This window comes from Oncorhynchus keta, chromosome 27 (genome assembly GCF_023373465.1).
Source record: "Oncorhynchus keta strain PuntledgeMale-10-30-2019 chromosome 27, Oket_V2, whole genome shotgun sequence".
In the NCBI taxonomy this organism is placed as follows: domain Eukaryota; kingdom Metazoa; phylum Chordata; class Actinopteri; order Salmoniformes; family Salmonidae; genus Oncorhynchus; species Oncorhynchus keta.
The window spans coordinates 26,885,475-26,902,818 of record NC_068447.1 but is presented as its reverse complement, the minus strand read 5'-3'; the positions used below and the strand labels follow the sequence as shown (position 1 = coordinate 26,902,818).

Sequence of the window (17,344 nt, the reverse complement as noted above, 5' to 3'; positions counted from 1 at the left end):
ACATTGATCTGGTACTGGTACTCCCTGTATATTGCTCCACATTGATCTGGTACTAGTACTCCCTGTATATAGCTCCACATTGATCTGGTACTCCCTGTATATAGCTCCACATTGATCTGGTACTCCCTGTATATAGCTCCACATTGATCTGGTACTGGTACTCCCTGCATATAGCTCCACATTGGTCTGGTACTGGTACTCCCTGTATATAGCTCCACATTGATCTGGTACTGGTACTCCCTGTATAGTTCCACATTGATCTGGTACTGGTACTCCCTGTACATAGCTCCACATTGATCTGGTACTGGTACTCCCTGTATATAGCTCCACATTGATCTGGTACTGGTATTCCCTGTATATAGCTCCACATTGACCTGGTACTTGTACTGCCTGTATATAGCTCCACATTGATCTGGTACTGTTACTGCCTGTATATAGTTCCACATTGATCTGGTACTGCCTGTATATAGTTCCACATTGATCTGGTACTCCCTGTATATAGCTCCATATTGATCTGGTACTGGTGCTCCCTGTATATAGCTCCACATTGATCTGGTACTCCCTGTATATAGCTCCACATTGATCTGGTACTGGTACTCCCTGTATATAGCTCCACATTGTTCTGGTTCTCCCTGTATATAGCTCCACATTGATCTGGTACTGGTACACGTACACCCTGTATATAGCTCCACATTGATCTGGTACTGCTACTCCCTGTATATAGCTCCACATTGATCTGGTACTGGTGCTCCCTGTATATAGCTCCACATTGATCTGGTACTGCTACTCCCTGTATATAGCTCCACATTGATCTGGTACTGCTACTCCCTATATAAAGCTCCACATTGATCTGGTACTGCTACTCCCTGTATATAGCTCCACATTGATCTGGTACTGCTACTCCCTGTATATAGCTCCAAATTGATCTGGTACTGCTACTCCCTATATAAAGCTCCACATTGATCTGGTACTGCTACTCCCTGTATATAGCTCCACATTGATCTGGTACTGCTACTCCCTGTATATAGCTCCACATTGATCTGGTACTGCTACTCCCTATATAAAGCTCCACATTGATCTGGTACTGGTGCTCCCTGTATATAGCTCCACATTGATCTGGTACTGCTACTCCCTATATATAGCTCCACATTGATTTGGTACTGGTACTCCCTGTATATAGCTCCACATTGATCTGGTACTGGTACTCCTCTATATACTGTAGCTCCACATTGATCAGGTACTGGTACTCCCTGTATATAGCTCCACATTGATCTGGTACTGGTACTCCCCCTATATAGCTCCACATTGATCTGGTACTGCTACTCCCTGCATATAGCTCCACATTGATCTGGTACTCCCTGTATATAGCTCCACATTGATCTGGGACTGGTACACGTACACCCTGTATATAGCTCCACATTGATCTGGTACTGGTACTCCCTGTATAGTTCCACATTGATCTGGTACTGGTACTCCCTGTACATAGCTCCACATTGATCTGGTACTGGTACTCCCTGTATATAGCTCCACATTGATCTGGTACTGGTATTCCCTGTATATAGCTCCACATTGACCTGGTACTTGTACTGCCTGTATATAGCTCCACATTGATCTGGTACTGTTACTGCCTGTATATAGTTCCACATTGATCTGGTACTGCCTGTATATAGTTCCACATTGATCTGGTACTCCCTGTATATAGCTCCACATTGATCTGGTACTGGTGCTCCCTGTATATAGCTCCACATTGATCTGGTACTCCTGTATATAGCTCCACATTGATCTGGTACTGGTACTCCCTGTATATAGCTCCACATTGTTCTGGTTCTCCCTGTATATAGCTCCACATTGATCTGGTACTGGTACACGTACACCCTGTATATAGCTCCACATTGATCTGGTACTGCTACTCCTGTATATAGCTCCACATTGATCTGGTACTGGTGCTCCCTGTATATAGCTCCACATTGATCTGGTACTGCTACTCCCTGTATATAGCTCCACATTGATCTGGTACTGCTACTCCCTATATAAAGCTCCACATTGATCTGGTACTGCTACTCCTGTATATAGCTCCACATTGATCTGGTACTGCTACTCCCTGTATATAGCTCCAAATTGATCTGGTACTGCTACTCCCTATATAAAGCTCCACATTGATCTGGTACTGCTACTCCCTGTATATAGCTCCACATTGATCTGGTACTGCTACTCCCTGTATATAGCTCCACATTGATCTGGTACTGCTACTCCCTATATAAAGCTCCACATTGATCTGGTACTGGTGCTCCCTGTATATAGCTCCACATTGATCTGGTACTGCTACTCCCTATATATAGCTCCACATTGATTTGGTACTGGTACTCCCTGTATATAGCTCCACATTGATCTGGTACTGGTACTCCCTCTATATACTGTAGCTCCACATTGATCAGGTACTGGTACTCCCTGTATATAGCTCCACATTGATCTGGTACTGGTACTCCCCCTATATAGCTCCACATTGATCTGGTACTGCTACTCCCTGCATATAGCTCCACATTGATCTGGTACTCCCTGTATATAGCTCCACATTGATCTGGGACTGGTACACGTACACCCTGTATATAGCTCCACATTGATCTGGTACTGGTGCTCCCTGTATATTGCTCCACATTGATCTGGTACTGGTGCTCCCTGTATATAGCTCCACATTGATCTGGTACTGGTGCTCCCTGTATATATCTCCACATTGATCTGGTACTGCCTGTATATATCTCCACATTGATCGGGTACTGTTACTCCCTGTATATAGCTCCACATTGATCTGGTACTGGTACTCCCTGTATATAGCTCCACATTGATCTGGTACTGGTACTCCCTGTATATAGCTCCACATTGATCTGGTACTGCTACTCCCTGTATATAGCTCCACATTGATCTGGTACTGGTACTCCCTGTATATAGCTCCACATTGATCTGGTACTGGTACTCCCTGTATATAGCTCCACATTGATCTGGTACTGCTACTCCCTGTATATAGCTCCACATTGATCTGGTACTGCTACTCCCTGTATATACTGTAGCTCCATTCTTGTGGATTTAATTGTATTGTATTAAGCATTTCACAGTAAAGTCTACACCAGCTGTATTCGGTGCATGTGACAAATAACATTTGATTTGTATATGATTGTGATGGTCATGTGCATGCCAGAGACTGAATGTGGGTGTGTTATGACTGAATAGTTCGTCTTTGTTAGCAAATAGATGTCTGTGCAATGTTTAACTGCATCATTTGCATAATGTTTGATGAGGTTGTGTAATGTGTGTTTATGCATGTTGTGTGTGCTGCGACGTGTTTGTGTAGTGTCTTAACATTTGTGTATGTTTATGTGTGTTAACAGAAGCAGCAGTTTGTGGATGTGGCCACCGGCTCTCTTGGACAGGGTCTGGGTGCTGCCTGTGGGATGGCCTACACTGGGAAATACTTTGACAAGGCCAGGTGAAATACCATTCACACACGCACGCACGCACGCACGCACGCACGCACGCGCGCACGCACGCACGCGCGCACGCACGCGCGCGCGCACACGCGCAAGCACATAATGTGTAGTTTAGCACATGACTCCATTAGATGCTTAACTCCCTTCTAAGTTCATGCTTTAGTTGTGTGATCGTACGCTGTCTGGCTAAACCAGAACACAGACAGATCGACCAACACACAAACACAAATAATTACATGCATTGGGAATATACAAAGGGGAGTATGCACAAGGAAATATGTGCAATTAGATAAATCAGACACACCTACTATGAACATACACAGTGATACTTTCCAACACAGGCATAAAGAGACCCATTCATAGACAAAGCTTGCATGTACACAATACACACATCTATACTCATGGTGCACACTGCAAACAGTAAGAAGATCTGATGTTTCACCTCCTGTCAGGAGAGTAGACGCAGGCTGACAGCCATAGCTGATCTTGTATGTGGTGTCGTGGAGACAGGCTGGCTGGCTGTTTCATCATTGAATATGGTATGGAAGCCAGCGTCTTTGTTGTGAGAAACGAGGTCTGTTCAAGAATGGCCACGTGGCAACACTGGCAAACTATGGAGCCTGGAATACTGTCTATGGCAATATGTATGTGACAAGCAGATTCACCTTCATATCTGAATCCATATACAAATATATAACAGTAGGATAGCTGGGCTGTACTTTGGGGTTAGGGAAGTACTTTAAAATGGTTTATTAGAGATACTATGATTTTGTTGTTGCTATTCTCTGGTTTCATTTTTGGTCCGTACAACAGAGCAGTCTGACGTATAATGTATACGTGTGATGGGTTGGTTGCGCCTTCTCTGCATTTTGTGTTCAGTCAATTCTTCTGCTCTAATAATCAGGGCTGCGAGAGAGCCGCCATCTTCTCCCTCTCTTGCTCTTAACCTCACCTCTCTTCTTTTCTCTCACTACTTCCCCTTGCGCTCTCCTCTCTTTTGCTCTCTCTCTCTTCCTTGCACTCTCTCTCACTCGCACGCTCTCGCCTACTCTCGCCTGCTCTTGCCCACTTGTTCTCTCTCCCCCTCGCTCGCCCTCTCTCCCACTCACGCTCGCCCTCTCTCCCGCTCACGCTCGCCCTCTCCCCCGCTCACGCTCGCCCTCTCCCCCGCTCACGCTCTCGCCCTCTCCCCCGCTCACGCTCGCCCTCTCTCCCGCTCACTCTCTCCCGCTCTCTCTCTTGGTCTCTCTCGCTCTCTCTCGCGCTCTCCTTTTCTCTCGTGCTCTCTCACTCTTACCATATCCCGCTCTCTCGCTCAATTAAATATCAATTCAATTTAAGGGGCTTTATTGGCATGGGAAACACGTTTATATTGTTTATTTCACTTGCGTTGGCAATCAAAATTAACAGTAAACATTACACTCACAGAAGTTTCTAAATAATAAAGACATTTCAAATGTCCTATTAGGTTTAAATACAGTGTTGTAACGATGTGCAAATAGTTAAAGTACAAAAGGGAAAATAAATAAACATAAATATCGGTTGTATATACAATGGTGTTTGCTTTATCAAACCATTTGTCATTGTTGTTCATTTTCTTAGGTTGTCTGCTTGCACTTTTTTTTATTTGATAAGGAAGCTGAGAGGTCAAATGTACTGTTTAGTAGAGTGTGCTTTTGCTGTGATCTGATAGGGGTGTCAGTGGACTGACAGAACTCTCTGAGAGCGTAATACTCAGTCAGTTAGGAAAGCTAAGGCTAGCTTTTTCAAACAGAAATTTGCTTTCTGTAGCACTAATTCCAAAAAGTTTGGGGCACTGTAAAGTCCATGGAGAATAAGAGCACCTCTTCCCAGCTGCCCACTGCACTGAGGATAGGAAACACTGGCACCACCGATAAATCCACGCTAATCAATCATTTCAATTAGCATTTTTCCACGGCTGGCCATGCTCTCCTCCTGGCTACCCCTACCCTGGCCAACATCTCAGCACCCCCTGTAGCAACCTGCCCAACCCCCCCCCCTGCTTCTCCTTCACCCAAATCCAGAGAGCTGATGTTCTGAAAGAACTGCAAAATCTGGATCCCTGCAAATCGGCTGGGCTAAACAAACTGGACCCTCTCTTTCTAAAATTATCCACCTAAATTGTTGCAACCCCTATTACTAGCCTATTCAACCTCCCTTTCGTATCGTCTGAGATCCCCAAAGATTGGAAAGCTGCCGCGGTCATCCCCCTCTTCAAAGTGGGTGACACTCTAGACCCAAACGATCACAGACCATTTTGAATCCCACCGTACCTTCTCCACTATGCAATCTGGTTTCCGAGCTGGTCATGGGTGCACCTCAGTCACGCTTAAGGTTCTAAACGATATCATAACCGCCATCGATAAAAGATAGTACTGTGCAGCCGTCTTCATCGACCTGGCCAAGGCTTTCGACTGTCAATCACCGCATTCTTATCGGCAGACTCAATAGCCTTGGCTTCTCAAATGACTGCCTCGCCTGTTTCACCAACTACTTCTCAGATAGAGTTCAGTGTGTCAAATCGGAGGGCCTGTTGTCCGGACCTCTGGCAGTCTCTATGGGGGTGCCACAGGGTTCAATTCTCGGGCCGACTCTTTTCTCTGTATATATCAGTGATGTCGCTCTTGCTGCTCGTGATTCTCTGATCAACCTCTACTCAGACGACACCATTCTGTATACATCTGGCCCTTCTTTGGACACTGTGCTAACAAACCTCCAAATGAGCTTCAATGCCATACAACACTTTCCGTGGCCTCCAACTTCTTTTAAATGCTAGTAAAACTAAGTGCATGCTCTTCAACCGATTGCTGCCCACACCCTCCCGCCCGACTAGCATCACTAGTCTGGACGGTTCTGACCTAGAATATGTGGACAACTACAAATACCTAGGTGTCTGGTTAGACTGTAAACTCTCCTTCCAGACTCACATTAAGCATTTCCAATCCAAAATTAAATCTATAATCGGCTTCCTATTTCACAACAAAGCCTCCTTCCGTCATGCCGCCAAACACCCTCGTAAAACTGACTATCCTACCGATCCTTGACTTCGGCGATGTAATTTACAAAATAGTCCCCAACACTCTACTCAGCAAACTGGATGTAGTCTATCACAGTGCCATCCGTTTTATCACCAAAGTCCCATATACTACCCACCACTGCGACCTGTATGCTCTCGTTGGCTGGCCCTCACCACATATCCGTCGCCAAACCCACTGGCTCCAGGTCATCTATAAGTCTTTGCTAGATAAAGCCCCGCCTTATCTCAGCTCTCACTGGTCACCATAGCAACACCCACCCGTAGCACGCTCTCCAGCATATACAGTATATTGCACTGGTCAAACAAGAAATAAGACAAAAAAACAGAACTTGAGCATGCATAACTATTCACCTCCCCAAAGTCAATACTTTGTAGAGCCACTGGGTTTTTTGCCCATTCTTCAAGGAAAAACTGCTCCAGCTCCTTCAAGTGAGATGGGTTCCTGCTGGTGTACAGTAATCTTTAAGTCATACTACAGATCCTCAATTAGATTGTGGTCTGGCTTTGACTAGGCCATTCCAAGGCATTTAAATGTTTCCCCTTAAACCACTCAAGTGTTTCTTTAGCAGTATGCTTAGGGTCCGTGTCCTGCTGGAAGGTGAATATCTGTCCCAGTCTCAAATCTCTAGAAGACTGAAACAGGTTTCCCTCAAGGATTTCCCTGTATTTTGTGCCATCCATCATTCCTTCAGTTCTGACCAGTTTCCCGGTCCCTGCCGATGAAGAACATCACCACAGCATGATGCTGCCACGACCATGCTTCACTGTGGAGATGGTGTTCTTGGAGTAATGAGGGGTATTGGGTTTGCGCCAGACATAGCGTTTTCCTTGATGGACAATAAGCTCAATTTTAGTCTGACCAGAGTACCTTCTTCCGTATGTTTGGGGAGTCTCCCCTATGCCTTTTGGCAAACACAAAATGTGTTTGCTTATTTTTTTTCTTTAAGAAATTGCTTTTTTCTGGCCACTCTTCCGTAAAGCCCAGCTCTGTGGAGTGTACAGCTTAAAGTGGTCCTATGAACAGATACTCCAATCTACACTATGGAGCTTTGTAGCTCCTTCAGGGTTATCTTTGGTCTCTTTGTTGCCTCTCTGATTAACAACCTCCTTGCCTGGTCTGTGAGTTTTGGTTGGCGGCCCTCTCTTGGCAGGTTTTGTTGTGGTACCATATTCTTTCCATTTTTTATAATGGATTTAATGGTGTTCAAAGTTTCGGATATTTTTTTGTGACCCAACCCTGATCTGTACTTCTCCACAACTTTGTCCCTGACCTGGTCTTTGTCCCTGACCTCAAATCAAATGTATTTATATAGCCCTTCGTACATCAGCTGATATCTCAAAGTGCTGTACAGAAACCAGCCTAAAACCCCAAACAGCAAGCAATGCAGATGTAGAAGCACGGTGGCTAGGAAAAACTCCCTAGAAAGGCCAAAACCTAGGAAGAAACCTAGAGAGGAACCAGGCTATGTGGGGTGGCCAGTCCTCTTCTGGCTGTGCCGGGTGGAGATTATAAGAGAACATGGCCAAGATGTTCAAATGTTCATAAATGACCAGCATGGTCGAATAATAATAAGGCAGAACAGTTGAAACTGGAACAGCAGCACGGCCAGGTGGACTGGGGACAGCAAGGAGTCATCATGTCAGGTAGTCCTGGGGCATGGTCCTAGGGCTCAGGTCCTCATAGAGAGAGAAAGAAAGAGAGAAGGAGAGAATTAGAGAATGCACACTTAGATTCACACAGGACACCGAATAGGACAGGAGAACTACTCCAGATATAACAAACTGTCCCTAGCCCCCCAACACATAAACTACTGCAGCATAAATACTGGAGGCTGAGAGAGGAGGGGTCAGGAGACACTGTGGCCCCATCCGAGGACACCCCCGGAGAGGGCCAAACAGGAAGGATAAACCCCACCCACTTTGCCAAAGCACAGCCCCCACACCACTAGAGGGATATCTTCAACTACCAACTTACCATCCTGAGACAAGGCTGAGTATAGCCCACAAAGATCTCCGCCATGGCACAACCCAAGGGGGGGGGGGGGCGCCAACCCAAATAGGATGACCACATCAGTGAATCAACCCACTCAGGTGACGCACCCCTTCCAGGGACGGCATGAGAGAGCCCCAGTAAGCCAGTGACTCAGCCCCTGTAATAGGGTTCGAGGCAGAGAATCCCAGTGGAAAGAGGGGAACCGGCCAGGCAGAGACAGCAAGGGCGGTTCGTTGCTCCAGAGCCGTTCCGTTCACCCTCCCACTCCTGGGCCAGACTACACTCAATCATATGACCCACTGAAGAGATGAGTCTTCAGTAAAGACTTAAAGGTTGAGACCGAGTTTGCGTCTCTGACATGGGTAGGCAGACCGTTCCATAAAAATGGCGCTCTATAGGAGAAAGCCCTGCCTCCAGCTGTTTGCTTAGAAATTCTAGGGACAATTAGGAGGCCTGCGTCTTGTGACTGTAGCGTACGTGTAGGTATGTACGGCAGGACCAAATCAGAGAGATAGGTAGGAGCAAGTCCATGTAATGCTTTGTAGGTTAGCAGTAAAACCTTGAAATCAGCCCTTGCTTTGACAGGAAGCCAGTGTAGGGAGGCTAGCACTGGAGTAATATGATCACATTTTTTGGTTCTAGTCAGGATTCTAGCAGCCGTATTTAGCACCAACTGAAGTTTATTTAGTGCTTTATCCGGGTAGCCGGAAAATAGAGCATTGCAGTAATCTAACCTAGAAGTGACAAAAGCATGGATACATTTTTCTGCATCATTTTTGGACAGACATTTTCTGATTTTTGCAATGTTACGTAGATGGAAAAAAGCTGTCCTTGAAATGGTCTTGATATGTTCTTCAAAAGAGAGATCAGGGTCCAGAGTAATGCCGAGGTCCTTCACAGTTTTATTTGAGACGACTGTACAACCATTAAGATTAATTGTCAGATTCAACAGAAGATCTCTTTGTTTCTTGGGACCTAGAACAAGCATCTCTGTTTTCCGAATTTAAAAGTAGAAAGTTTGCAGCCATCCACTTCCTTATGTCTGAAACACATGCTTCTAGCAAGGGCAATTTTGGGGCTTCACCATGTGTCATTGAAATGTACAACTGTGTGTCATCCGCATAGCAGTGAAAGTTAACATTATGTTTTCGAATAACATCCCTAAGAGGTAAAATATATAGTGAAAACAATAGTGGTCCTAAAACGGAACCTTGAGGAACACCGAAATTTACAGTTGATTTGTCAGAGGACAAACCATTCACTGAGACAAACTGATATCTTTCCGACAGATAAGATCTAAACCAGGCCAGAACTTGTCCGTGTAGACCAATATGGGTTTCCAATCTCTCCAAAAGAATGTGGTGATCGATGGTATCAAAAGCAGCACTAAGGTCTAGGAGCATGAGGACAGATGCAGAGCCTCGGTTCGATGCCATTAAAATGTAATTTACCAACTTCACAAGTGCAGTCTCAGTGCTATGATGGGGTCTAAAACCAGACTGAAGCATTTTGTATACATTGTTTGTCTTCAGGAAGGCAGTGAGTTGCTGTGCAACAGCCTTTTCTAAAAATTTTGAGAGGAATGGAAGATTCACGATATAGGCCGATAGTTTTTTATATTTTCTGGGTCAAGGTTTGGCTTTTTCAAGAGAGGCTTTATTACTGCCACTTTTAGTGAGTTTGGTACACATCCGGTGGATAGAGAGCTGTTTATTATGTTCAACATAGGAGGGCCAAGCACAGGAAGCAGCTCTTTCAGTAGTTTAGTTGGAATAGGGTCCAGTATGCAGCTTGAAGGTTTAGAGGCCATGATTATTTTCATCACATACACTTAGGTTGGAGTCATTAAAACTAGTTTTTTCAACCACTCCACAAATTTCTTGTTGACAAACTATAGTTTTGGCAAGTTGGTTAGGACAACTACTTTGTGCATGACACAAGTAATTTTTCCAACAATTGTTTACAGACAGATTATTTCACATATAATTCACTGTGTCACAATTCCAGTGAGTCAGAAGTTTACATACACTAAGTCGACTGTGCCTTTAAACAGCTTGGAAAATTCAAGAAAATTATGTCATGGCTTTAGAAGCTTTTGATAGGCTAATTGACATAATTTGAGTCAATTGGGAGTGTACCTGTGGATGTATTTCCAGGCCTACCTTCAACCTCAGTGCCTATTTGCTTGACATCATGGGAAAATCAAAAGAAATCAGCCAAGACCTCAGCAAAAAAATGTGTGGACCTCCACAAGTCTGATTCATCCTTGGGAGCAATTTCCAAACGCCTGAACGTAGGTACCACGTTCATCTGTACAAATAATAATACTCAAGTATAAACACCATGGGACCACGCAGCCGTCATACCGCTCAGGAAGAAGACACGTTCTGTGTCCTAGAGATTAATGTACTTTGGTGCGAGAAGTGCAAATCAATCCCAGAACAAAAGCAAAGGTTCTTGTGAAGATGCTGGAGGAAACCGGTACAAAAGTATCTATAATATCCAGAGTAAAACAACTCCTATATCGACATAACCTGAAAGGCCGCTCAGCAAGGAAGAAGCCACTGTTCCAAAACCACCATAAAAAAGATTGGCAACAGTTTGCAAATGCACATGGGGACAAAGATTGTACTTTTTGGACAAATGTACTCTGGTCTGATGAAACAAAATAGAACTGTTTGGCCATAATGACCATTGTTATGTTTGGAGGAAAAAGGGGGAGGCTTGCAAGCCAAAGAACACCATCCCAACCGTGAAGCACAGGGTGGCAGCATCATGTTGTGGGGGTGCTTTGCTGCAGGAGGGTCTGGTGCACAAAATCTTGTGAAAAAGCTTGGTCGCAATTGGTCTTCAATGACCCCAAGCATTCTTCCAAAGTTGTGGCAAAATGGCTCAAGGAAAACAAAGTGAAGGTATTGGAGTGGCCATCACAAAGCCCTGACCTCAATCCTATAGAAATGTTGTGGGCAGAACTGAAAAAATGTGTGCGAGCACAAACCTGACTCCATTACATCCGCTCTGTCAGGAGGAATGGGCCAAAAATCACCCACATGTGGGAAGCTTGTGGAAGGCTACCCAAAATGTTTGACCCAAGTTAAACAATTTAAAGGCAATGCTACCAAATACACTCAATTAGTATGTAAACTTCCTACCCACTGGGAATGGGATGAAAGAAATAAAAGCTGAAATAAATCATTCTCTGTACTATTATTCTGACATTTCACATTTTTAAAGATGGTGGTGATCCTAACTGACCGAAGACAGGGAATTTTTACTAGGATTAAATGTCAAGAATTGGGAAAAACAGTTTAAATGCATTTGGTTAAGGTGTATGTAAACTTCCTACTTCAACTGTATACTGAGATCATGTGACAGATCATGCACACAGGTGGACTTTATTTAATTAATTATGTGACTTCTGAAGGTAATTGGTTGCACCAGATCTGATTTAGGGGCTTCATAGCAAAGTGGGTGAATACATTTCCATTTTTAATTTATTACATTTTTTTAAAACAAGTTTTTTTTAAATCTCATTTAACTTCACCAATTTGGACTATTTTGTGTATGTCCATTACATGAAATCCAAATAAAAACACAAAGGAGGGTGAATACTTTCGCAAGGCACTGTAGGTGTTTATCCCTCTGTGTGCTGAGGGTGTCAGGTTCTTGTCCAGTTATGGCATTTAGGTCACCACAGACAAGTACATGTCCCTGGGCCTGTAAATTGTTGATCTCCCCCTCTAGGATGGAGAAGCTGTCATCGTTAAAGTATGGGGATTCTATTGGGGGGATATAGGTAGCACACACATGAGGACAATTTTCTGTTGTTCATTTCCTTATTCATTTCTAACCAGATGTAAAATGTTCCTGTTTTGACTAATTTAATAGAATGGGTTAGGTCTTTTCTATACCAAGGGTTTGCTTGGGGTGGTCTTAGCTGGTTGGTGTCTGGCTGGTGATGCTGTGGTCTGGGTGTAGGTCCTCTTGGCGTGGGTTCTCTCAGCACTGGTCCTTCAGGAGGGGGTCTTGTAGGTCTCAAAATCCAGAAAAGAGACATTACCATTTTACAACCTGCTAAAAGGAAGTGATTCCCAAACATTCCATAACAAAGCCATCACCTACAGAGAGATAAACCTGGAGAAGAGTCTCCTAAGCAAGCTGGTCTTGGGGCTCTGTTCACAAACAGATCCCACAGAGCCCCAGGACAGCAACACAATTATACCCAACCAAATCATGAGAAAACAAAAATATAGTTACTTGACACATTGGAAAGAATTAACAAAAAAACAGAGCAAACTAGAATGTTATTTGGCCCTAAACAGAGAGTACACAGGGGCAGAATACCTGACAACTGTGACTGACCCACACTTAAGGACAGCTTTGACTATTTTCAGACTCGGTGGGCATAGCCGTGCTATTGAGAAAGGCCACCGTGGGCAGACCTGGCTCTCAAGAGAATACAGGCTATGTGCATACTGCCCACAAAATGAGGTGGAAACTGAGCTGCACTTCCTAACCTCCTGCCAAATGTATGACCATATTAGAGATTACACAGATCCACAACGAATTTGAAAACAAACCTGATTTTGTGACATGTTGCCACAAGAAAAGGGCAACCAGTGAATAACAAACACCATTGTAAATACAACTCATATTTATGTTTTTTTATTTTCACTTTTGTACTTTAACCATTTGCACATCGTTACAACACTGTATATAGACATAATATGACATTTGTAATGTCTTTATTCTTTTGGAACTTCTGTGAGTGTAATGTGTTACTGGTTATTGTTTATTTCACTTTTGAATGTTATCTATTTCACTTGCTTTGGCAATGTTAACATATGTTTCCCATGCCAATAAAGCTCCTTGAATTGAATTGAGTGTGTCTCTCTGGGAATGAGTAATTAGTGAGTGAGTGTGCTCCAGTGCTCAGAACAGCTTGTCAAAGTGAGCTACTGTAGCATCCAGCCCCAACCGTGACTTGTCTGTATGTATGACTGTTTTAATTAAAGCAATCTTCCTATTACAGTCGGTGACCCCAACATCCACAGCCCTACATGCATAGGCCAGGGTCCCAGATAGAACACTATTTATGAATCAAATGAGTGAATGTGTCAGATACACTTAGCAGGAGGATTAGCCACATTACAGCTTTAATAAAGCCTCACGCTTACAGTACCCTGTTTAATTCACTGTGTTTATTTGATTTAGTAAATGGGGAGTTTGAATATGGTTATTCATGCTTTAGCTAAACCAAATCGAAGCAGAACGTAAAACAATTTGGCGCAGGTTCAAGAGGGTGGTTTTAAGACATTTCCCGTTCATTGGTTCTATGTAAGCCAGATGAGCCTGAGGGCTCCATGTGAGGTGTCAGTATGATGTGTTCTCTTCTCACCTCTATAATATTCTCACCTGGCGAGAGGAGAGAGTGAATGAATGAATATCGGTTCATCTCAATTGTGTACCTGTTTTAAATAGAAGCTTAAATTATAGGTTAAACTGCATGGTTATCCTGGCACATGTTACGAGGGGCACCCAAACCCCGGCCTCATCCGGCCAGTGCTTTAGACCTGCAGCAGCCCAGTAATCCCTCAGAATGTGTAGGATACGTTCCCCAGTGTGTGTTGTTTTAAGCCACACACACTCACCGGTATGCACATTTGAAGGGTTACCTCAGATCCCCTACTCCATCACAGCTTTTGACTTAATAGCTCTTTAAACCGTGTCATTCCTCCACAGCAATAGAACAGTCATTTATTCATTCATATTTAGATTTCTACTTTTGCCCTTCATTACCATCTAATTAATGAGTTGTATAATCACCATTATCATCAAATCATGTTATAGCAAGCAGTCAGTCAACACTGACTGATATTGTATCATATAACATCATGGAGCCTATTAGATTGTGTTAATTTGATTCAAATTGAATTGCAGCTCAGAGGTTTAAACAGTGTGTTGGTGCAGGGAAGTCTGTCTTTGTGTAGTGAGAGGTGCTGTGGCGAGATAACCGGGAGAGGGGATGTTAAGCGGGATCTGGACCAGGTGTTTTGTGGATCCCTCTCTGGGCTCTGGAATGTTTTTTTCCCGAGGCGGTTTGGCCCGGAATGCGTGCCATGTCTCAGTCTATCTTCTCGCTTTAATGACAATGTCTATTTGAGTGGAAAGCTGTCAGACCCTGTTACCATGCAGGATGATTGGAGCTCCGAGCCAAGGGTGGGGTCAACTGTTTCTGTTCACTCTGTGCGGGGAGGGAGGCTCATTTTGAAGATGAAGGGAGGGGGTTGTGTGGAAAATATTATTCTGCGAGGGGAGGCAATTGTGAGGAAGAGATTATTATTACTGTTCTGCTCTGTTGTGTTGCGTTTCATCCCATTAGCCATTAGGTGGCAATCAAGTGGCAATGAATTGAAAGTTGTGGATTAGTCATTTATATTAGTCATAACTTTACTTGTTTATTACTTTTTATGAAAGCTTGGCTGCTGTGATGTTGCAAGCCTCTAATTGCCCCTGTCTGTCTGTCTATCTGTCTGTGTCTGTCTGTCTGTTTTTCCCTCTGTAGCTACAATGTGTACTGCCTGCTGGGTGATGGGGAGATGTCTGAGGGCTCTGTGTGGGAGGCCATGTCCTTCGCATCTTACTACCAGCTGGACAACCTAGTGGCCATCCTGGACATCAACCGTCTGGGTCAGAGTGACCCGGCTCCCCTGCAGCACCATGTGGAGAAGTACCAGAAACGCTGCGAGGCCTTTGGGTGGGTACTGGGAGAAAGCCTAGAGACCATGATTATGGGCCTGAGCATGTAAATTACTCCCACCAGGTATTGGCACCAGTAAATTAAGTGTGTGTGTGTGTGTGTGTGTGTGTGTGTGTGTGTGTGTGTGTGTGTGTGTGTGTGTGTGTGTGTGTGTGTGTGTGTGTGTGTGTGTGTGTGTGTGTGTGTGTGTGTGTGTGTGTGTGTAGGTGGAATGCCATCATTGTGGACGGGCACAGTGTGGAGGAGCTGACCAAGGTTCTGAGCCAACCCCGTCACCAGCCCACCGCCATCATTGCCAAAACCATCAAGGGCAAGGGAATCTCAGGTACCTACAGAAACACACACACATTTCTACAGGTACCCAATCCCATGCTCTTCTATAGATACATGTACTGATACACTAGTACAGACGGGTACACCCAGAGACTAACCAGGCCCTAATACTATGCCAGCAGCAGCGCCTTTCATGCATACACAAATGTACCAGCACAGCTTCATTGTGATACTGACAGACTCCCCTCTACCCTTCACGTTCAAACATATCTGTGGTGCTCGGGAGCTGCTTTGTCATGAATACCTACTACCAGACCACACTAATCCTGAAATCACAAAGGTTTAGTCTGTGCCTGTCCCTTAAAATGGGTCAAGTCTAATAGACCCAACTCAGCCCTCCTGTCTTTTCTATGAAGGGCACCTAAACCTGTGGTAATCTAGGCAGTGCTTTAGAGCTTCTGCTGCAGCAGCCTAGTAATCCCTCAGGATGTGTAGTATATACTCAGATCACTGGCCTTTGTCTGCCTATTGTCATAAGCATATGGCTTTTGAAGTGGAACCTTGACCTATAGAATGGTCTTTGATGGCCACACGTGTAAGGCTTTGTGATGAGAGAGAGGAGTGTTGAGCAATATGTAACTTATGACATTTCGATACTGATGTCATCTAGATATAAAACAAAAGCAGATTTCTCCAATTTTGTCCTTGCTGATATACTAAAGGTGTATTTGCTATGCGTGAGGTAGTGTGCCATCTCTGATAAATATCTATCTGTGTGCGTCTCTGTCTGTGTATGTATTTCATGTTCTTTGTGTGTGTTGTAGCTGCAGAGGACAAGATGGGCTGGCATGGGAAGCCCCTGCCCAAGGAGATGGCTGAGGGGGTGATGAAGGACATCCAGGCGCGCATCATGAACACCACCAAGCGCCTGTACCCCGCTACGCCCACCGAGGACTCACTGCCAGTCAGCCTGCGCAACGTCCGCATGCCCAATGCACCCAACTACAAACAGGGAGAGAAGGTGTGTGTGTGTACACCAGCGTGTGCATGTGTGTACTTGACAGAAAGAACAAGAGCGTTTGAGAGAGATGCTTTAAGTCCTGGAACAAGACATGGAAAATGTATATTGACTTTCTCATGACCCAGACAGATAGCATGAATGGTGGTGGACTGTTATATTGAACTGTGTTTTAAATGAACTAACCCATGGGTTGTGTTTGGCTGCAGATTGCCACGCGGAAGGCCTATGGCATGGCTCTTGCTAAGCTGGGCCGCTACAACGAGCATGTTGTGGCTCTGGATGGAGACACCAAGAACTCAACCTTCTCTGAGCTCTTTAAGAATGAGCACCCCGAGCGCTACGTTGAGTGCTACATCGCTGAGCAGAACATGGTAAGCTCAGCTGACACCCAGTGCCACATATCTGACCTGAGTCTAGGTCTAGTAGGGTGAACTAAAGTGTACTGACCACAAAATAACAATGATAAGCTGTTGTTGATAGCACTATGTGACGTCAACCCAAAATGACCATAAAAGTTCCATCCATTCATACTGTAGGCCTACGTCTTTGTATTTCAACGACTGTAGAATTACAAACACGCAATTCCACTTTACCCATCACTATAGTCTAAAGTGGCTTCTTCTGCTTTTTTACACCCTCATATCTAAATTATTCACCTCTGACACACAGTGTTACCTCCTCACTTCTAGGGCATGTATCCTTCTACTCCTCCTGCCTGGTTGCCTAAGAGACCAGGTCCCGTATCCACAAAGTGTCT

The 17,344-nt window shown here is 44.4% G+C and overlaps 1 protein-coding gene across 1 annotated transcript in view; it reads left to right on the top strand.

Annotated features, from left to right (window-relative positions):
- Positions 1 to 17,344, top strand: part of LOC118359700 (transketolase-like) — a 29,585-nt gene that overhangs the window by 5,946 nt on the left and 6,295 nt on the right. Inside the window, exons 4-8 of the mRNA XM_035738322.2 lie at positions 3,384 to 3,481; positions 15,099 to 15,290; positions 15,500 to 15,618; positions 16,391 to 16,587; positions 16,794 to 16,958. Of these exons, the coding sequence (XP_035594215.1) occupies positions 3,384 to 3,481; positions 15,099 to 15,290; positions 15,500 to 15,618; positions 16,391 to 16,587; positions 16,794 to 16,958 (771 nt within the window). The remainder of the gene's footprint in view (positions 1 to 3,383; positions 3,482 to 15,098; positions 15,291 to 15,499; positions 15,619 to 16,390; positions 16,588 to 16,793; positions 16,959 to 17,344) is intronic.